Source organism: Bos taurus, chromosome 13 (assembly GCF_002263795.3).
Source record: "Bos taurus isolate L1 Dominette 01449 registration number 42190680 breed Hereford chromosome 13, ARS-UCD2.0, whole genome shotgun sequence".
In the NCBI taxonomy this organism is placed as follows: domain Eukaryota; kingdom Metazoa; phylum Chordata; class Mammalia; order Artiodactyla; family Bovidae; genus Bos; species Bos taurus.
In genome coordinates, this window is record NC_037340.1 from 11,360,943 (window position 1) to 11,383,458 (window position 22,516).

At 40.9% G+C, this 22,516-nt stretch overlaps 1 protein-coding gene across 3 annotated transcripts in view; it reads left to right on the top strand.

Moving 5' to 3' along the window:
* Positions 1-213: 213 nt before the first annotated feature.
* Positions 214-22,516, top strand: part of LOC100337293 (ankyrin repeat domain-containing protein 26) — an 82,130-nt gene continuing 59,827 nt past the window's right edge. For 2 of the 3 annotated variants that reach the window (XR_009496798.1, XM_059892801.1), the window contains exons 1-7: positions 214-633; positions 1,677-1,771; positions 7,791-8,019; positions 11,206-11,251; positions 12,390-15,342; positions 17,877-17,991; positions 18,154-18,327. Coding sequence is in view for 2 of the 3 variants with exons in the window: in XM_059892801.1 (XP_059748784.1) it covers positions 15,113-15,342; positions 17,877-17,991; positions 18,154-18,327 (519 nt within the window). In the remaining variant the exon portion in view is untranslated. The remainder of the gene's footprint in view (positions 634-1,676; positions 1,772-7,790; positions 8,020-11,205; positions 11,252-12,389; positions 15,343-17,876; positions 17,992-18,153; positions 18,328-22,516) is intronic. The other variant, XM_059892800.1, reaches the window with a different exon arrangement.

Below are 22,516 nucleotides of genomic sequence, written 5' to 3' on the forward strand. Positions count from 1 at the left end.
GAGGGCGTGTGAGCAGCCAGCACCACGCCCGTGCCTGGGGGCGGGGTTGTGTGGGCGGCGAGCCGGGCGGGCGCCTGCGCGGGGGGCGTGAGGCCGGGGGGGGGGGGGCGCAGGCCGGCGTCGGGGGTTGTGAGAGCGGGAGCGCCGCACGCCGCACTGGGGTGAGGGCAGCGCGCGAGAGGCGAGCGGGGCCATTGGGGAGCGGGGAGAGGGGTCCGTGTGAGCGGGAAGCATGAACCGAGAGCGTACGAGCGGGGAGCCCGGCCGGCACCGCAGGGGGCGTGTGAGCCGGAAACCGGGCCTTGGTGGGAAAGGCGCGCCGGCGCCCGGGCCCTGTCAGTGGGAAACGCGCACCGGCGCCCCGGAGCCCTGTGACCCGGGAGGGCGGGTAGTCACCCTCTGGCCTGAGGGCCGAGCTGCTGGCGGTTGAAACCGGGCCCCCTCCGCGTGGGGCGGGCGAGGCGCCCGGAGAAAGCTGTGAGGCACCAGCAGTGGGCTTGGCCAGTGCCTGTGTCCGGCCGCCACCGGGCTCCTAATTGTTTTTAATTGGAGGATAATGACAATATCCTGATTTTTTACCCTACACTTTGGGTTTGAAGTGACGTTTATCTAAAAATTGCTGCATTATTCCAGGTCAGTCTATAGCCAAATGTTTGTGTCTCTTCCTTCCGTTCTCCCCTCGATTTTTATTGGAGTACAGTTGATTTACAATATTGTGTTAGTGTCAGGTGTGCAGCAGAGTGAATCAGTTACGTGTATATATCAGCTCTTTTTAAAAGCATTTTTTCCGTATGGGCTCTTACAGAGTGTTGAGTTCCCTGTGCTATACGGTTGGTCCTCATTAGTTATGTATTTCCTACACAATAGTGTGTAGTGTGTATGTGTCAGTCCCAGTCTCCCAACCAAACGTGTGTTTCTTTGGTACATGTGCACGTGTAAAACTGCTAGAGAGCGTCAGAGAGCAACAGGCTGAATTGTTTGTTTGTTTGTTTTTACCACTTTGGCCTTGAAAAGAGAGTTCTTGAAACTTGAAAGTATTACTGCGTTTGAATTGTCAACGTGATCTGCAAGGAACATTTCAAGAGACGCCAAAGTATGGGGGATAGTGATAAATCTGTGGGCTTATGACAACAGCAGTTTGCTTTAGTGATGTTTTAACAAGGGCTTCCCTGATCGCTCAGTTGGTAAAGCATCCGCCTGCAGTGCAGGAGACCCCAGTTCGATTCCTGGGTCGGGAAGATCTGGAGAAGGGAAAGGCTACCCACTCCAGTATTCTGGCCTGGAGAGTTCCATGGACTGTATAGGGAATGGGGTGGCAAAGAGTCAGAGACAACTGAGCGACTTTCACTTTTATGCTAATAATACAAAGCATTTTGGATGTGCAGAGTACCTTTATGGCAGCCATACTTGAAGTAACAGAAAGTAAGGGTGCCCTGTTTGAAGGTGGCACCAACGCAAGGAGCTAGGAAGGGCCTGCTGTCTTCGTTGCAGGCGGCTGCTGCCTGGTGATCCAGCACCGTGCCTGAAGTCAGCATCCTGGTTCTGACACTTAGCAGCTGTGGGATCTTGGCAAAACCTGTCTTACCTGGATTACACGTGGGCAGTTTGTAAAAGTAGGATATTTTCTTAGAAAGGGTTTAGGAAATCTTCATGCAACTCAGTGTTCATTTTAACAGAGTATCTCTGAGAGCCTTCCACAGAAGTATGTGGATCGTTTATCTGGAGCTGCTGGTCAAAGAGGAAAAGAAGACATTAAATGGACAAGTAGAAGGTAAGAACTAGATTTGATAGAAAGGTCATTTGACAGAACGTTGAATTAAAATGGGACTGCTGACGTATTCTAATAGCCAAAGCAAATCACCTGTCGGATGGGTAGTGAGGAAAAAGTCGAGGAGGGATATAGTGTATCTTATCAGGTGTCAGCCACAGATTAAATTGAGAATGCCATTTAAGGAGCTAAATTATGAGTTCCTGGACTTCCTTGGAGGTCTGGTCCAATGGTTAAGACCATGCAGTTAAGACTCTGATGCAGGGGGTGCAGTTTCGATCCCTGGTCAGTGTGATCCATGGCCGAAAGAAAAAAATTACTAGTTGTGTTTCAAGATATTCTACAACCTCAGGAAGGTTGAGAACTAAGAGGAAAGAGGGAATGAAGGATGAGAGAGGCATAGGGTTCAGGGAGGAAATGAAGGAAAAGAAAGCAAGGGTCTATGGGGGAAGGTGGCAAGAAATGTTAGGTCTTTAGAAAAAGGGAGAGTATTTGACATGGGCGATGAATTTGAAGTGAGCTTGTCCGAGAGGAACAGCAGAGTTTTCCTTGTCTTATTGTTTTTCTGGCTGTGAGAAGGCATTCAGGATTGAGGTCCCTGGGCACGCAGAGCTGTGTGTTAACCTCTGTGCAGGAACATGGGCATAGGCGCTCAGCTGTAAATGTGTGCAAATTGATGTCATATGAGATGATGCCTCTTCATAGGATGGTGTCAGCTAGGCCAAAACAAAAGAACTGGAAGGAAGGAGAGAGCAGGGGCCACGATGGGGAGATCAAGGAACCGACAGCCTGCTACAGTGTCCACTGGAAGTTTCCAGCTTCTAATGCAGTTTCAGTTTGGAGGGAAGTGTCTCCAAAGTGAGGGTAGAGTGAAGGTATGTTGCTGCTGCTGCTAAGTCGCATCAGTCATGTCCGACTCTGGGCGACCCCATCAACGGCAGCCCACCAGGCTTCTCCATCCATGGGGTTTCCCAGGCAAGAGTACTGGAGTGGGTTGCCATTGCCTTCTCCTGAGGGTAAGTTGAGGCTAAGATTTTAGAAGAATAAATTAAGTTGAGGTCATGTAGAAGCAGACTCAGTGTAGACCAGAGTTTCTCACATTTGAATTAGTTGCCTGGGGACCTTGTGGGAAGGGTACTTGCTGAGCAGGAGGTCTGAGATTCTGTGTTTCTAACAGGCTTTCTGAGTAGCAAGGGTGTAGCCTTGCCTTTAGAGAAATCTGGAAGAGGAGCATCGGATAGTGCAGGACAGAACAGGATCGAGAAAAAGCATTATTTTGTTTTTCTTTCTGAGCGTGTTTATAGCCAGAGGGAAGCAAAGAGTTGCAGTAGCAATTACAGGTGTAAGATACCATTGCTAAGCAGAGAGGGAAAAAGAAGTGGTGGAGATGATCCATAGAAGGAATGTAAAGGGGGAAGAATTCAGACCGCAGATCCAGAGATTACCCTTTGGAAAGGAGAGATTCTAGTGACAGGAGGAAGGGAGGAAAGTAAGTCCTTAGGGAGGTGAGTTTGGAGTTGATGAGGACACTTAAGAGAATTCCTTCTACATGGCTCCAGTGTATTTCCACTGAAAAGAGAAAAAGTCATTGTTGCTCCAGAGAATACTGGGGGTGGGGGAGAAGGGTGGTGGTGCTAGAACTAGGGGAAACCCCACCCCTCTAAGTAACTCTCAGGCATCAGAGGTATATGTTGTATTGGTATTTATTATTTGAAGTAGACTAATTTGAATATGGAAGGCATTGACTTTTTTTTTTTAAGATAGCTGATTTTTTGGCAGTTGTTTCACAGAAATCCTCTGAAGCATTAGCATGATGTCGCAAACCAAACTAAGTTTTGAAACAAAACAGATTAATAGGGTTCATCCCCTAAATGCTGGAAGTGTTATTTTCAATAAATACTACACTGATTTTGAAACATGCAAGATTTTTAATATCTAATAATTCTGTGGCAATTAAATTATTCACAAAGTTCTTATGGAATACAGAATAGGGAACAAACAGATTGAGTGAATCAATGTAAGTAATACTAGAAAAGTAAAAAGAAAAAATGAGACAAACTAGTTAGTATCTCTTCATAAAGAGACGCTTACAGTGAGTGACGTGTAAGATACAATAAGCTGTGAAGCAGTAGTGAGTTTGAGGGGAGAGGACAACGTGGAAGTGATTCTCTGAAATAAGAGTTTGTAGAAGGTCGTCAGAGTTGTATTCTTCCTCACGTTCTAATAAATGGAGACTTTGTTTTCATATTTTTCAGGTTGGGATTCTACTGGTTTGAGCCTCAGTAGTGAGACTTGTCAAAGAGCCAGGCATTTGCAAGTTGATGATCAGTGTCTGTTGATTTCACAATCAATGACCAAAAATCAGTCAGCATCCACAGAATTGGGACAGATGACCTTGTTAGGTGGTTAGAATAGGAAAAAGGAGTCCAGAATGTCAGTGGCTAAAAGACAAGGAAGGGTAGAGCCCGCAAAGATAGAACAAAGGAAGGTCCGAGGACCGGAGTGAGGACCTCAGGTAGAAAAAAACAGCACTCCTGGCTAGCCCAGTTTACATGGGGCAAGTCCAGGGGGAGGAAAAAAACATGTAAAAAGAGGGGCCAAAGGGCCGGGGGTTTCTCTCCCATGCATGTGCGCTCTGTCTCTCTCCCTCTCTCTCTTTCTCTCTTCTCTCTGCATCTTTTGGGTCAGCATGTCCTCACAACTCATGGATGTATTTTCCAAATAAAACTGAGCTGTAACATGGAGCTGTAACACTACCTGAGAGCTGTGACGCCGAGGGCTTTAACGTCCGTCGCTTCAAATGTTTGCTGTGACAAGACAGAACCGAGGAAATTACACACTCCCCTGACAACCTTAATAGATAAAGAAAAGGTGAATATTGGAGTGGTGTTTCTGGCAGGGACTTACACGCTCTATCAGCTGTGCAGGTCTGAGCTGCCAGAAAACAGAGAAAGCAAACAAGGTAGTGAAGAAGCCCAGAGCTTTCAGCCCTGGGCCACTTGGGCACTGACGTTTCCAAAATTAGATATTGTGGCAAAATCTACCGTGTGCTGACTCCTTTTATGCCACCTACAGGCAAACGGTATTTCTTAGAAAGGTGTTTGCATTCTTCCTCTTACCATAGTACGACCATCATACCTGACAAAGAGAGTTAGGAGAAAGTAAATTCATTTAGGCTAGTATGTAGCATACCTGATAGTGGTAGCAGGTTTATATTTAGAATTTTGCATCTAGTTGGGAGACCTAGGTAGACATCTAGAGATTGCCTTCTCAAAATGTGGCTTCCTAGCTATATTTTTACATAGCTCTGTATTCATAAGTATTTGTTATAAATTATATTCAGTATGACTGCAAGAGCACCTCTGAAGCCAATGCTAAAGTATTTCTTGTGTTTTCTATGACTTTATATATTTTAGAATTGGCTTTCCTAGTGATAATGGGAGTCATGGGAGAACGCACTGGTCATAGCAAACACCCTCTTCCAACAACACAAGAGAAGACTCTACACATGGACATCACCAGATGGTCAACACCAAAATCAGATTGATTATATTCTTTGCAGCCAAAGATGGAAAAGCTATATAGAGTCAGCAAAAACAAGACAGGGAGCTGACTTCGGCTCAGACCATGAACTCCTAATTGCCAAATTCAGACTTAAATTGAAGAAAGTAGGGAAAACCACTAGACCATTCAGGTATGACCTAAATCAAATCCCTTATGATTAAACAGTGGAAGTGAGAGATAGATTTAAGGGACTAGATCTGATAATACAGTGCCTGATGAACTATGGATGGAGGTTCATGACATTGTACAGGAGACAGGGATCCAGACCATCCCCATAGAAAAGAAATGCAAAAAACAAAATGGCCATCTGGGAAGGCCTTACAAATAGCTGTGAAAAGAAGAGAAGCGAAAAGCAAAGGAGAAAAGGAAAGATATAAGCCTCTGAATGCAGAGTTCCAAAGAATAGCAAGAAGAGATAAGAAAGCCTTCCTCAGCGATCAATGCAAAGAAATAGAGGAAAACAACAGAATGGGAAAGACTAGAGATCTCTTCAAGAAAATCCGAGATACCAAAGGAACATTTCATGCAAAGATGGGCTCGATAAAGGACAGAAATGGTATGCAACTAACAGAAGCAGAAGCTATTAAGAAGAGGCGGCAAGAATACACAGAAGAACTATACAAAAAATCTTCAGGACCAAGATAATCATGATGGTGTGATCACTCACCTAGAGCCAAACATCCTGGAATGTGAAGTCAAGTGGGCCTTAGAAAGCATCACTAAGAACAAAGGTAGTGGAGGTGATGGAATTCCAGTTGAGCTATTCCAAATCCTGAAAGATGATGCTGTGAAAGTGCTGCACTCAGTATGCTAGCAAATTTTGAAAACTCAGCAGTGGCCACAGGACTGGAAAAGGTCAGTTTTCATTCCAATCCCACAGAAAGGCAATGCCAAAGAATGCTCAAACTACTGCACAATTGCACTCATCTCACACGTTAATAAAGTAATGCTCAAAATTCTCCAAGCCAGGCTTCAGCAATATGTGAACCGTGAACTTCCTGATGTTCAAGCTGGTTTTAGAAAAGGCAGAGGAACCAGAGATCAAATTGCCAACATCTGCTGGATCATGGAAAAAGCGGAGAGAGTTCCAGAAAAGCATCTATTTCTGCTTTATTGACTATGCCAAAGCCTTTGACTGTGTGGATTACAATAAACTGTGGAAAATTCTGAAAGAGATGGGAATACCAGACCACCTGATCTGCCTCTTGAGATTTGTATGCAGGTCAGGAAGCAGCAGTTAGAACTGGACATGGAACAATAGACTGGTTCCAAATAGGAAAAGGAGTATGTCAAGGCTGTATATTGTCACCCTGCTTATTTAACTTATATGCAGAGTACATCATGAGAAACGCTGGACTGGAAGAAACACAAGCTGGAATCAAGATTGCCGGGAGAAATATCTATAACCTCAGATATGCAGATGACACCACCCTTATGGCAGAGAGTGAAGAAGAACTAAAAAGCCTCTTGATGAAAGTGAAAGTGGAGAGTGAAAAAGTTGGCTTAAAGCTCAACATTCAGAAAATGAAGATCATGGCATCCGGTCCCATCACTTCATGGGATGTAGATGGGGAAACAGTGGAAACAGTGTCAGACTTTATTTTTCTGGGCTCCCAAATCACTACAGATGATGACTGCAGCCATGAAATTAAAAGACGCTTACTCCTTGGAAGGAAAGTTATGACCAACCTAGATAGCATATTCCAAAGCAGAGACATTACTTTGCCAACAAAGGTTCGTCTAGTTAAGGCTATGGTTTTTCCTGTGGTCATGTATGGATCTGAGAGTTGGACTGTGAAGAAGGCTGAGTGCCGAAGAATTGAAGCTTTTGAACTGTGGTGTTGGAGAAGACTCTTGAGAGTCCCTTGGACTGCAAGGAGATCCAACCAGTCCATTCTGAAGCAGATCCGCCCTGGGATTTCTTTGGAAGGAATGATACTAAAGCTGAAACTCCAGTACTTTGGCCACCTCATGCGAAGAGTTGACTCACTGGAAACGACTGATGCTGGGAGGGATTGAGGGCAAGAGGAGATGGGGACGACAGAGGATGAGATGGCTGGATGGCATCACTGACTCGATGGACGTGAGTCTGAGTGAACTCCGGGAGTTGGTGATGAACAGGGAGGCCTGGCGTACTGCGATTCATGGGGTCGCAAAGAGTGGGACACGACTGAGTGACTGATCTGATCTGAACTGTTTCCCGGTGGCAGGTGTGTCCCATAGGCAGCTGGTGTCACTGTGAGACCACCTCCCTTTCTCTCTGATGCCCTTTCTCTCCTCTCCCAATTGTGACTTGTTACTTGAGGAGCCCTAGACACATGTGTACTTCTTTAGAGCAAGGTTTACAGGAGGTCTGCTCCGTGTTTTCAGTGTTCAAGCAGTTTATTGGGAATTCCATATACTATATGGCAACTTTAAAAATGCAAATCATTAAGTTGGTGTTTTCCATCTTCCGCAGGACTCATGAGAGGCTGGCAGTGATCAGCACCAAACTTGAGGTAGAGAAGCAGCAGAACAGATCTTTATTCAACACTGTAAGCACGAGGCCAGTCCTGGAGCCCCCTTGTGTTGGAAATTTCAATAATCCTTTAGTGCTCAATGGAAATCTTACTCCAAGAGCAAACGTACGTTTTTCTACCTCAATTCCACGCCCTTCGAATAACAGCATGGAGACTTACTTGACCAAGGTTAGTTCTATTATCTTTTCTCCACTGGGTTTCAGATTTCTGATATGAATGATCCTTGTTTTTAATTTGGTGAACTTCTGAGTTGTTTGTGTGACTGAATGCACACTAAGTAAAAGTCATAATTAGCTGTGCTAATAAAGGAGACAGAAATTTTATGATTTTTTTTGTCCCAGAGTTCTTGATTTTAAGAGATATGTACTAAATTATTAAATTTCTTGAAAAGCTGCATTTAAATTCTACTTTAGAAATGACATCTTATTGCCTAGTATCCAAAAGTATTCTTTCAGATGTTTCACTTCCTTTCTAATTGATTTCAGTTGGCAATGGTTCATAATCATTTCCACGCTCTGCTGTACCCAATGAAGTTTTTCTGCCTCTAAGCATAAGTGAATCACTGGCATCTAAACACTAACATAGATGCAAAAATCCTTAACAAAATTCTAGCAATCAGAATCCAACAACACATTAAAAAGATCATACCCCATGATCAAGTGGGCTTTATCCCAGGGATGCAAGGATTTTTCAATATCCGCAAATGAATCAATGTAATACACCACATTAACAAATTGATAAATAAAAACCATATGATTATCTCAATAGATGCAGAGAAAGCCTTTGACAAAATTCAACACCCATTTATGATAAAAACTCTCCAGAAAGCAAGAATAGAAGGAACATACCTCAACATAATAAAAGCTATATATGACAAACCCACAGCAAACATTATCCTCAATGGTGAAAAATTGAAAGCCTTTCCTCTAAAGTCAGGAACAAGACAAGGGTGCCCACTTTCACCATTACTATTCAACATAGTTTTGGAAGTTTTGGCCACAGCAATCAGAGCAGAAAAAGAAATAAAAGGAATCCAAATTGGAAAAGAAGAAGTAAAACTCTCACTATTTGCAGATGACATGATCCTCTACATAGAAAACCCTCAAGACTCCACCAGAAAATTACTAGAACTAATCAATGACTATAGTAAAGTTGCAGGATATAAAATCAACACACAGAAATCCCTTGCATTCCTATATACTAATAATGAGAAAACAGAAAGAGAAATTAAGGAAACAATTCCATTCACCATTGCAATGGAAAGAATAAAATACTTAGGAATATATCTACCTAAAGAAACTAAAAAAAAAATAAAAAAAAATAAACACTAACCACATATGGATGCTTTTTGTTTAAAGGAATCCCAGATAAATCCTTTTTATGAATTAAATAAACTTACAATACTAAACCAAAACACTAATTTCTAGTTTTAGCTTAACCTTTTTTGTTATTTTCTTACATAAATTTTGTCATTTCTTACAAAAATGACATTTTTGTTATTTTCTTTAATTGCTATTTTACCTATAGCATTTTTATTTAAAATTAAAAAAAAAACAATCTTGCTGAGCATTTGTAGAATATTTCTAGATTTGTAGTTATTTCAAACATTTAAACATTATAAATGAAGCTCACTTTATCTGTATCTTGACATCACCTGGATGAATGGTATCTAAGATAGCAATGATGGAGAGTCTTTAAATTGCAACCAGTTTTCATTGTTCAATCATTGTAATTAAAATATCCATTTCAGTCCGTGCACACAGGTTTATAGGTTTAATGGTGTTTTCCTGATGTTTGTGATGCACGGAAAAGTAGCCCTTGTTAAATGCAGTCTCAACCTGTTTTCTCATTTGGCTTCTTGCCATTGTAGGAGAGCAATTAAGCTTTCTTTCACAGCACTGCATCTACGTTAGGTCTTAGTACTTCAGAGCTGTGAAACTGGAGGACATGCTTTAGCTGTGTGGTCATAGTGGGCCTCCGAACACTTCATCCCAAGTCAGACACTTCCCCACGCAGGCCTAAGAGGAGGAAGCAAATGCTTGACCCCCGTCCCAGACACAGGCTGCCTACTGCACACCCAAGTTCACAGTGCTGTGGGCACATACATCTTTTCAAAGTAGAGATTTGGAACCAAGCAAGCACTTTGGGAGAAGTTCCTTCTCCAAAACTCACCAGTTAGGTAAATCTCCTCACCTCTCGTAAGGAGGGTAGAAGTGTAACTCCTCACCTTGAAACTTTTCTCCTTCAAATTCCCTGTAGTGTTTTTTTTTTTTTTTTTTTTAAATTAATGCTTTATAAATTAACTATCAACTGCTACATATAGGAGTTTGACAATAATTTATTCTTGTTTAAAATATGATTTAGTTAGAAAGCTATGTCATGTCATGCCGCAAGGATTATTGAATTATATAAGAAAGTTTTACATATTCATTTTCTCTGCATTATAGTTAAAAATATATGTGTTTTTTCTTAATCTGAGGAAGTAGCTGGCATAGGACTCTGGACTCAGTAAGAAAGTCATTGGCTTTGTTACTTCTTTTGTAGAATTATGAACTTTGCCTAAATCATGACTCTCATACCTTAAAAAAAGTTTTTTTTTTTTTCAAAGAAAACAACCTTTCTTTAAAAAAAAAAAAGCAAACTTTTGTGTGGAACCATATTATATAAAACGGAGACAAGTATAAAGCCTTTTAACCAAAGGAGTGGCCAGAGGTCCTGCACTTGTGACTTCTCTGTTCCTCAACCCTGCAGTGACCCCTGTGGGACCTTCCCCTTCTCTGGGACATAGTTCGGAAACTAACAGTTATATGTTAATCCTTCTCACTAAACACCTTTAGAATAAAAACTTGCTGGTACATTGTTTTCTTGTGTATAATTTTCTCACCTTTCTGTGTTTTTGTTAAATGGAAAAGTTTAAAGAAAACTGCAGATGTGTTCTCCTTCATAACATTCAACTCAAACTACTTCCTCCATTTGAACAGGATCCTCACCTAGAAATCAAAGTAAAGGTCTCAGAAGTATGTATTTAAGGCAGGAGCTGTTAGGGAGAGAAGACAGTAATCTTATGGGTCATTCCTAGGATCATGGGTCATTCTCTAATTCTTTGAAATTATGTGTACTCGATAGACTGATATTTGTTGTACTTTTTATCAGATTAAATAACGTTCCATATAAGCAGAATAAGTAGGAATGCATTTTCTTTTATTTATGTGATTATTTTTCTACTTAAGTAATCTTCAAGTTGGGTCTAGTCTCTAAAAGTATTATTTAAATGTCACATTTAGTAAGCTGTATAACATTCCTATGATAATCTCTTGCTTAACTTAAAGATAAATAATATTTGACTTATTTCAGATGTGGCAGGAGTTGGACAGGAGTATAACTAGAGAACTAAGAGAAGGTATGTTGCCAAAATGTATGAATTAAATTTAGACATTGATTTCTGAAATACACTGTAAACAATAAATGGCATCTCTTTCCATTGTTTGTTTGGATAACAGATGCTATGTTAAATATTTTTGTCTTATACATAGCTAATGAGAAATGTGAAAGCATGAGCAGTCATAGTGAAAAATATTCTTCTTCCTCATTTATTCATCATGTTCCATAGTTTAAAAAAAACGTCAAAAGGTCTATGCATTTCTATTTATTTCTGGCTGTATCCTTTCTCTACTACTGCCATCGCTGTGGAACTGTCCATCTGCACCCTGACACCATTTTCAGAAAGCATGGAGTTCATCAGCGTCTCGAGTGTCTGGTAGTGGTCAAGGCTAGAACACCCAGACTCAAGCAGTCATGTTTGCGTAGCTGTCACTTGGTGGGCGACTTAGTAATTTCTGTGTCATTGACTTTGTCACTAGTTTCTCTCTTGCCCTCAGGAAAAGCTCCAAACACCTGCATCAATGTGGGTCCTTCCAAAGTAGTTGGCCTTATCTCTTTACCACCTTACTCTGGCCCTTAGCTGTGCATCTAACCAGCCAGACTGTGTAGGATCCCACAGATTCGTTTCCTCACCTCTGGTCTTTGTATGTGCTTCTCCCCTCTGTCTCTTGTACTTCTTCCTGTCCTTCAGGTAGCTACTTCCATAGCACCTCCACCAAAAAGCTGGCAGCATTGACACAAAGCCGGCTGTCCCTTCTGAATGTTCCTTGTGCCATCTTGTATACCTGTCTTAGTATTTATGACTCTGTATGGAAATTGTCTGTTCATCTATTTTTACAGTTTATGGCATTATCATTTCTCAGGTTGACTGGGTCACCTTCATCTTGTAATTCCAGTGTTTGTCACGGCACCTTAGCAGATAGTTATTGAGTGAATGAATGAAGAATGAGAAAGCCAGAAGCTCTGATACTCAGCCACATGTGGGACCGTAGGCTGATTATATAATTGTAATCTTGTATTTTGTTTTCTGTCATCTATAGATATGTTTCATTTTTCAGAGCACTTAGATATATCTCAGGTTTGTTTTTTTTTTTCCCACTAATACTGAGTTAACTCAAGTATTTTAGATAAAGAATGTAATCCTTTTTTTTTTCCAGCTGCTGCTGAATTTGAATCTGAGTCCTATGGATTGTCTCCTCTAGGAGCTACAGATGGGTCAACTCTGTCTGAGGACCTGCTTTTGAAAACGTCACAAGAATATGTACAGATTTGGAAGAAAAAAAAATATGATCTGAAAGATAAATAGTAAAAATTTCCCTTCTTGACTGTTTTCATGACATTTTAGTTGTTTCTCATTCAACATGATGAGATAATCTTTATTAAAGGGAAATCTTTTTTGTGTGTATGATGAAAATTTATATGGTATTTTAAAAATACTACTTTTAAGTAGTATTAGTACTACTTTTAAACAGTAGTATCCAAGTACTTTTGGTACTAAGTATTTTCTCTGCAGCTAACTTAAGCGATTTAAAAACCAGCACTGTTAAGTTTTCCATATTCAAAGTGAAAGTGTTAGTCACTCAGTCGTGTCTGACTCTGTGACCAATGGACTGCAGCCTGCCAGTCTCCTCTGTCCTCCACTATCTTGTGGGGTTAGCTCAAATTCATGCCTATTGAGTTGGTGATGCTATCCAACCCTCTCGTCCTCTGTCGCCCCCTTTCTCTTTCTGCCTTCCATCTTTCGCAGCATAAGGGTCTTTTCCGATGAGTCGGCTCTTCACATCAAGTGGCTGAAGTATTGGAGCTTCAGCCTCAACATCAGTCCTTCCAGTGAGTATTCAGGATTGATTTCCTTTAGGATTGACTGGTTTAATCTCCTTGCAGTGCGAGGACTCTCGAGAGTCTACTCCCAACACCACAGTTCAAAAGCATGAATTCTTTGGCAGTCAGCCTTCTTTATTGTACAACTCTCATATCCGCACATGACTACTAGAAAATAGTGTATATATGTTAATCCCAATCTCCTAATTTATCCTTCCCCTCATGTTTCCCCTTTCATAACCATAATTTGATTTTGAGATCTTTTTGACTTGGTTTGTATAAATAAGCTTATTTTTATTAAATTCCACATGTAAGTGATGTGATACTTGTTTTTCTCTGAGTTACTTCAGTTAGTATTGTAATTTCGAGATCCATCTGTGTTGCTGCAAATGGCATTATTATTTCTTTTTATGGCCAAGTAATATTCCATTTTTGTTGTGTGTGTGTGTGTGTGTGTGTGTGTACACCGCATCTTCTTTATCCATTCTTCTGTTGATGGACACTTGGGTTGCTTCAATGTCTTGGCTACTGTAAATATTTCTGCAGTGAACATTGGGGTGCATGTACCTTTTTGAATCATGGTTTTCTCCAGATATGTGCCCAAGACCGAGATTGCTGAATCATATGGCAACTCTGTATTTAGTTTTTAAAGAAGCCTTTATAGAGTTTTCTACAGTGGGTGTACCTAATTGCATTCCATAAGCAGTGTAGAAGGGTTCCCTTTTCTCCACACTCTCCAGCATTTGTTGTTTGTATATTTTTTGATGGTGGCTATTCTGACTGGTGTGAAATGATACCTTACTATAGTATTTCTGCATTTCTATAATAATTAGTGATGCAGAGCATCCCTTCTGAGCATCCCTCATGTGCTTTTTGGTCGTCTGTAGGTGTTCCTTACAGAAATGTGTATTTAGATCTTATACTCATTTTTTGATCAGGTTGTTTGTTTTTTGATATTGAGCTCTTTGAGCTGTTTGAATATGTTGGAGATTAATCCCTTGTCAATTGCATCATTTGCAAATATTGCGTCCCATTCTGTGGGTTGTCGTCTGTCTTGTTTACTATTTCCTGCACTGTGCAAAAGCTTCTACGTTTAATTATATACAACTTGCTTATTTCTGTTTTTATTTTCATTACTCTAAGAGGTGGATGAAAAAAGATCCTGCTGTAGTTTATGTCAGAGTGTGTTCTGCCTCTGTTCTCCTCTGAGTTTTACAGGACCTGTCTTCTATTTAGGTGTTTAGTCCATTTTGAGTTTATTTTTGTGTATGATGTTAGGGAGTGTTCTAATTTCCTTCTTATACATGTAGCTGTTGAGTTTTCTCAGCACCACTTATTGAAGGGGCTGTCTTTCCTCCTTTGTATAGTCTTGCCTCCTTTATCCTAGATTAATTGACCCCAGGTACGTAGGTTTCTCTCTGGACTTTCTGTTTTGTTCCATTGATGATTAAATGTATTTCTGTTTTTGTGCTAGTACTGTGTTTTGATTACTGAAGCTTGCAGAGTAGTCTGCAGTCAGGGTACCTGATTCTGTCGGCTCTTGCTTGACTTTCTCAAGATTGCTTTGTCTATTTGGGGTCTTTTGTTCCCATACACACTGTAAAATTTTTTGTTCTAATTGTGTGAAAAATGCCATTGGTAATTTGATAGAAATTGCACTGAATCTGTAGATTGCTTTGGATACTATAGTTATTTTGACAGTTACACAGTTATAATGTCACTTTCATTTCTGTATTTATTTCAGTTTCCTCTCTTTCCTTCTTAGTTTAGGTAAGGGTTTGTTGATATTGTTTGTTTCCTTCAGGACATGAACTTACAGTTCTTGCATATGAGCACTGGGCAGTCTGGCACAACAGGCCTCTGTGCGCACGGGCAATGTGTTTAGAGGTGTCGCTTAGCAACGATCATTCTGGGATGAAAGATTCCAAACCGTTGAGCTTCCCAACTGGGAGGTTGTGGCGGGACAGCTCTGGCTTACCTGTAGTGCTCGTGTTGGGTTTAGGGGACTGTGAAGAGCCGACGGAGCGGTGAGGTGTGTTCGGAGTCCATAGGCTCTGCAATGAAGAAGATTTTTGGCTTCAGGAGTAAGAAGGGCAAGTCGCCCTCAGGCTCCTCCATCAACCCGGTGAGAGACAGCAGTCATGGAATCAACCTCCAGCCCGGGTACTGCATCCGAGACAAAGACCTCAGAAAGATCCACAAAGCTGCCATTGTGGGCAACGTAGCCAAAGTGCAGCATGTTCTGTTGTTTGGAAAAAATGGCCCGAACGACAGGGACAAGACAAACAGGTAAGCGTGGTGGAAGGGCCTGGCAGAGATCCCGCCTGTGAGTTTCCCCTCCAAGGCTCCTGGATACCTTCCTGGGATCCAGCACCCTCGCAGACTTGATAGGCAGCAAAAAGCCTTAGCTGGTTTTGGACCCACTTATAATTCCCCTTATAGAGCTTTACTGATAGTTTTGAAGTCATTTAACTGAATGTTGGTCATCACAGACATGAAATGAAACATGAATAGCATCTGTTTTTCCTTTCTTCCTCCTACTTTTTATTTGCATGGGTTAGCATGATGTACTCATGAGTAAAAGCTCTCAAGTTATATAGCCTTCAAGAAGTCTTGTGAACCTCCTGGCTCTCACATTTTTTCTCATGTGATTTCTGAAAGCACTTCATGGATCGCCTATCGTGGATCATGGCAGTGGACAGATTTCTGATGTTGTCAATATCTTATTTTTTAATATACACAGTTTTTATACCGTAAGGTTATATATTACAGAAAACTGCATCGTGAGCAAAATAATTCCCCTGCCAAGTCAAATTCTGGATTAAAAATTCTTCAGATACAATTCAAGATCCACTTTATATCAGTGTACACTTAGGTATGTGTGTTCTTTGCTGAAGGACCTTAGAAGACAGCTTTGAAGTAGGAAGCTGGCTGTGTCCTTGAATAGGAAGACATGTTCTTAGGATGTATGGTCTTTTCTGTATTTAAACCAAATCAATATTTCATGGTTTTAAAGATTTTGGGTTACATATGCTGTCTTTAATTGTTGTGGTGAAATTAAAAGTTTTGTATAGTAGAGGAAGATTTGCCCTTCTAGATATCAAAATGTGCTATAAGTGCCCACAAAGTGTTCATTTACTGACAACTGAAAAGATGGATAAATGAATGGAACAGAATGCCCAAACACCCAAATGTATGTAAAACTTTAGAACTTGATAATGATGACCTTTTCTTTTAGAAATGATAAACTGTGTGTAGATGGTGGAGAAATAACCTGGTAAAAGAGAAAAGTAACTCAATTTTTATCTTACCAAAAAGTTTCAGATAGAGTATGGATCAAACATTTCAAACATGCACAGTGAGAAAAGTACCAGAATAAAACTCAGATTCCTATTTATACATTTTTAATCTGCTGACAGAGACCTTCTGTTTTTTCTATTTCTGTTTCTTAACCTTAATTTTTTTTTAATTGGAGAATAATTGCTTTACAATGTTGTGTTGTTTTCTACTGTATAACGTGATAAATCAATTGTAAGTATACATATATCCCCTTCCTTGTGAGCCTCCCACCCCAAAGACCTTTCTAAGAATGATTTCAAAGTAAGAATTCTGGAGTTTCATGGATTTCGGCACAAAGAAAAGAAAAGAAATCTGGATGTTGGTTTAACATTTTAACAACACACACAATTTAAAACTCTCAGTAGATCAAGCTGTCTCTGGGCAAGTCGGCTGAGCAGACAGGCTTGTCTTTTTGGCACTAGTAGAAATGTGGCACAGATAAAAATGATTTCTCACTTTCAATTTTTTTTAGAATTTTTTTTGAGGATTGATATTTTCTGACAACTTTCAGCCTTTTCAGAAGTCAAGGGAATCTAGGGAGTTCCTTGGTCGTCCAGTGGTTAAGACTCACTGCTGTGGGCCCAGGGTTCGATACCTGGTGGGGGAACTAAAATCCTGCCAGCTACCAGGATGTATTGTACAACATGGGGAATATAGCAAATATCGTAAAATAACTTTCAATGGAGTATGACCTATAAAAATTGTGAATCACTATGTTGTGTACTGTAATGTATAATAATATGTAATATGCATCATCTATACTTGAATTAAAAAGAAGCAACCTTAGACAAAAAGACCTTATGGTAATTAGATCAACAGGAAAAATAAGAAATGAACAAACAAAAATGCTACAAATTACAGTTGTACAGACATTGTGAATTATAAATTTCATTCCAATGTCAGAGACGTTAAAATGTGAGAAAATGAACGTATTAGAATCATTGAAGTACAGTGTTGTCTCTAATCCTCAAAATGTATCTGCAAAGGAGGTGTGATATCCTTTGACTTCGTTGCGATGTTGTCCTTGTCAAATAGTAGTAATAGTAATAAGTATGATTATATTATCTAACAGTTACTGAGCTGTTAACCTGTGCCAGGAACGGTTCTAAACTCTTTGCATGGATCTCATTTAAGCATCGCAGTGCTGTCCTGTGAGAGAACTACTTCTCTCTCTCCATTTTGTTGATGAGGAAATTGAGGCACAGAGAGGCTGAGCGACAGCTGACAGAGTGAAAGTCAAATTCAAACCCAAGTTGAGCTGAATCTCAAGGTCATGGTCATTCTATTCAAGTAAATTGTTCTTTCATTACTGTGTTAAGCAGAGCTAATGCTAATATATAATGTTCTTTCTCCAGAAGGAAACGAAATATTTGTTTTAGAGCAGTAAGAATATCATGCTATTGAATATCTTCAATCACAGGAACAATTGTTTGTTTTGAAACAGTAACACTACAGTTTCCTGAAAACTCCTCTTGCTTTCATAGGACTGCGCTCCACTTGGCCTGTGCCAATGGCCATTCAGCGGTGGTCACTCTGCTCCTGGAGAGAAAATGCCAGCTTAACCTCTGTGACAATGAAAACAGGACCGCGCTGATGAAGGTATGGGGCAGCGAACCGTGTCCACACGAGGTGGATGTGATCTAACTACTGAGACTCAAAGTGAATTCATCTCATTTAGATATAGCAAACCGGTGAAGCCTGTGGACTGTTTACTTTGAATTCCTAGAATTTACACTCTGTTTCTTGGCACAACACTGACAGGCCGTAGAATGCCAAGAAGAGGAGTGTGTGACTCTTCTGCTGGAGCATGGTGCCGACCCAAATGTCATGGACGTCTGTGGGAACACCGCTCTCCACTATGCTGTCTTTTGCCAGAATCTATCACTCGCAGCAAAGCTGCTTTCCTGTGACGCCAATATAGAAGCCAAGAACAAGGTATATCTCAACTATATTTACAAAATATTTGCGAAGCATTTTTTTAAACTAGAAGTATTTTATTTCTAACTATGTAAACAGGTAAACTGAAGAGTGTCCATCAAGCCCTGTTACCATGGAAACAACTCCAAAACCAATGCAGTGGGTGGGGGAAAATGTTGGAGCCCACAGAGAGGGCAAAGCTCTGTCTCCCAGCCAGCCGTCTACCCCAGAGGAAGATTTCCCATCAGGACGTGCCCGGGAGTGGGTGGTAGGCTCACACCCCACAAATGATGAAGGCCTGGGAAGAGTGAAGTGATGTGACGAGTGGCTGCTTCCAGGGGTTCAGGGAATGGGTGCCCCTGGGGGTGGGTGGGAGGAGGAAAGAGACCCAGTGCCCATGAGGGGAGCCAGGTGAGTGCAAGTGGGCCTGGAGGCAGCAGGCCTGGAGCCCTGAGCCCTCCAGGACCCTGGTTCTGAGATCCGGCCAAGAGGGTCAGGTCATGTTTGACTCCCAGCGAGGGCATTCACTTGTGCTGGTGACCGCTTGGTTTGCGATGTACACCTCGGGGTCTCCCGTGCTCGGCCCCGGGTTGCTGCTCGGTGGGGTTTCAGCTGTGCGTGTGGACCTGGTGATGGCGAAGCTGCCCCTCCTGCTCTTTCTTCAGGACACACGTGACGTCCTGCAGCTGCAGCCCCGCCAGGAACTCCCTCCACTCTCACAGATGAGCTCAGTTTTCCATCTTTGGAAGCTGCAGCCTTCCCTGAGTGAAAGTATTTTGAAAGAAGCAAATTGTCTAAGATTTCACTTTAAATTGTGATGTTTCTAAAGAAGCCTTAGAGAGTAGAGTGTTCTCTTATGTGTTTATGGCAGATACTTGTGGTAACACTGAACTTGTTAAAGGTAGAACTTTTTCCAAATATATTCGCCCACTCAAGTTTTTTTTTTTTTTTCCCTAATTAGTCTAAAATAACACAGTGAAACAAAATTTCCCTCTGAAGTAGACTTTGTCTTAAAATTAAAACATAACAAAAGCATTTTACAACATAATAGAAATCTTGCTGCTGTTCACAAATTCCCATTTTATGAAAAATGATTTATATAAACATGATTTCTCTCTCATAGCCCAAGTCTTAAGAGGGTAAAAAGAAAGGAAAAGGAGCAAGCAAATGAAAAATGCAAGTGAAGTTGGAATTTTGGCAATTGGGAAATACCAAGAAGGGGATTTATTTATTTTAATAATTATTTATTTGGCTGTGCTGGGCTTAGTTTCAGCATGCAGGATCTAGTTTCCTGACCAAAGCTCGAACCCAGGCCCCCTTTCCTGGGAGCACTGAGACCCAGCCACTGCACCACCACGGAATCCCGAGGTTTTAGTTTTTGGTTTTTATTCCCTTCAGTTTATATATTTCTGTAAGGTGCTTTTCACTTTTCAGGGATAATAGTTGTTATTTTAAGAAAGAGAATGAGTGAATTGTAAATTTGCCTAGATACCAGAGTCTTTAGGAAGACTCTGAGGAAATCAGACTGGCAGTGAACAGGTGGCGATTAAGTGGGAAATAAGAGAGAAGAACAAATAATTAACTGACATCTTATCCTATTCTGGCAGAAACAGCCACTTAGATAAGAGTCTAGACTCTGCTCTCCAATCTAGAATGTCTTGATGGAAAGTAAGGGGTTTATAACTAATGAGATCAGGTTGCCTTTTGAGTTTACCAGTCCCTGTTCTAACACTGTTTACTGAGAAAAATTAAAGAATTTGCAGTCTTGATGACTCTTGCCTCTTACACTTTTCTTTTTTTTCAAATCCTCAAGTAATAGAAGGAATTGGCCATGTGGGTAAGAGATGAGACTGGAGTGGTTGCTGCACTTATTCTTGCTAGATTGTGCTGGTGAACTGCAATCACTTGGGAAAACTTATTTAAAAAATTTATAAGCCTAGGCTGTTCTCTGAAGATTTTGGCTGAATAAATCAAGGAAGGCTTGGACGTGTGTATTTAGAATTATTTCCTTGAGATTGTGATACAGTCCTTGATGAAGAACTATGGAGTGAATAAATATAATTTCTAAATGCACCTGCTGCTGCTAAGTTGCTTCAGTCATGTCTGACTCTGTGCGACCCCATAGACGGCAGCCCACCAGGCTCCCCCGTCCCTGGGATTCTCCAGGCAAGAACACTGGAGTGGGTTGCCGTTTCCTTCTCCAATGCATGAAAGTGAAAAGTGAAAGTGAAGTCGCTCAGTCGTGTCTGACTCTTAGCGACCCCATGGACTACAGCCCACCAGGCCCTCCGTCCATGGGATTTTCCAGGCAAGAGTACTGGAGTGGGGTGCCATTGCCTTCTCCGAACTAAATGCACCTATCTGAAAGAAAAGTAATCTCTAGAAGAGTTGGAATTTGATAAATGCTAGGTCCTTCCATCAGCTCCCTCCTTTCCAACAATATTAGCCTTGACTTTTTCTCTGTCCCTGTGATTGAGAAGTTAAAACAATATTATTGCAAATATCTATTGGCTTGAACAATAACTCCTTTTCCTTCCAACCACTAATCATTCAGTGGCATTCCAGAAGTCTTTAGAGATTTGCTCATGGCGAAGTCACTTCATCTGTAGAATCTGACCCTTTAAGGATTTTGCACCTTCTCTTATGATCCAGGTCATTAGGTCAACAGATGTTTGTTAGCAACAGGGCTTTCCTGACTGCAGTAATAATAACTCATGAGCCTTTTTTTGGTGTCATCTGCAGGACAGACTCTTGCAGTGTGTCTGTTTGCTGATCCCTGGCATAAGCAGATGAGAGCTTTAAAACCCATGAAGTTCGTAACAGTACAGATGGGAATTGTTTTAATAATTTAGTTTCAGCAGTCTTAGGACCTCATTATCCATTTGATTAACAATCTAGAAGAATTCTGGAGACAGATTGTAGTTTCAACAGGCAGTGGAAACATTCTTGATGTGTGAGTTCTGAGTCTTTTTAAAAGAATTTATTTTTAATTGAGTTATGAGTCTTAATAGCTGTATTTATTACATATTGGGACCCGTGTTTTTTGTGAAACATATGATACTAAAGAAAGGAAAGGTTTCACATACAAGTATTTGCTTTATATCCACCTGTTTGGAAAAAGTAAACATAAAATCACAAGTGGGCCATAGACCAGACGTGGCCCTTGGATATGTTTCGTTTAGTCGACACACTGAGCCAACATTTAAAGTTTAGGAGACTCATGCAGAAGTCTGCAGGTCAGGCTTCTCCAGGAACCAAATCTGCTCCCCCTTGAGCCCATCCTACTCTTTGGTCAGCATACATAGGCCACCCCTTCGATACGGGGCATGTGTTCTTGGGTTTACTGGCCTTACCTGGCTTTTTCACTTACTCAGTTCACCAGCTTTTCCTCCATAAGCATTTGAGTTTCCAATTTTTGTTTTATAGTTTATTTTGATAAATATTTCAAGGTTTTAAAGACAATCTAAGTAATCATCAATGTCATATTTTGAAAGGATCTCTTAAGAATGGGATTGAATTTTTCGAATTAGAATTTTTAAGTTGATTGTGGTGGTTTCGCACTGAATAATTCTCAGAAACACACAAGATTATAAGAGAGAGCGCAGGGAGAGCTTGCAGAAGAGCAACTGCCCAAGAAAATGCTGAGCATGTTTTTATTGGTAACTTATCTTGTAATCTTTAACTAAGAGCAGTAAAACAAGACAAAGACCAGAACTGTGGGATTGTGGAAGTTTCCTCCTGGAGGTCTGGAGGTAATCATATGAGAGTCATCAAGAAAAGTCTTTGAAGATAAGGTGGGGGAGGGGTCATTTTGCATGCAAATACCATCTGGCTAATGCTGACCTGTCTTAAGGGGGAGTGAGTTGGGGAAGAACAAGCAAGGAGGAGTGAATGAGTAAGATTAAATTCCAGGAGACATTTCTGAGAAAGCAGTAAAACATGTGTTCCCACATTTGGTTTTTTGAAAAAAAAAAAAAAGTTTTCTGTCTGCATGTTCATATAGAGAATAATATTCCCACTGGACTGTCTGTAAACTTTATGAGTTTACTCATGGTCATCCTTGGATAGGTTATGCATGCTACAGATAATATATATTTCTGCCTCAGCATTGTTCCTAAAATAGGCAGTTGATTTAGTAGCTAAACGAAACCCAGACCCCCTGCACTGGGAGCTCAGGTCTTAGCCACTGGACCACCAGGGAAGGCCC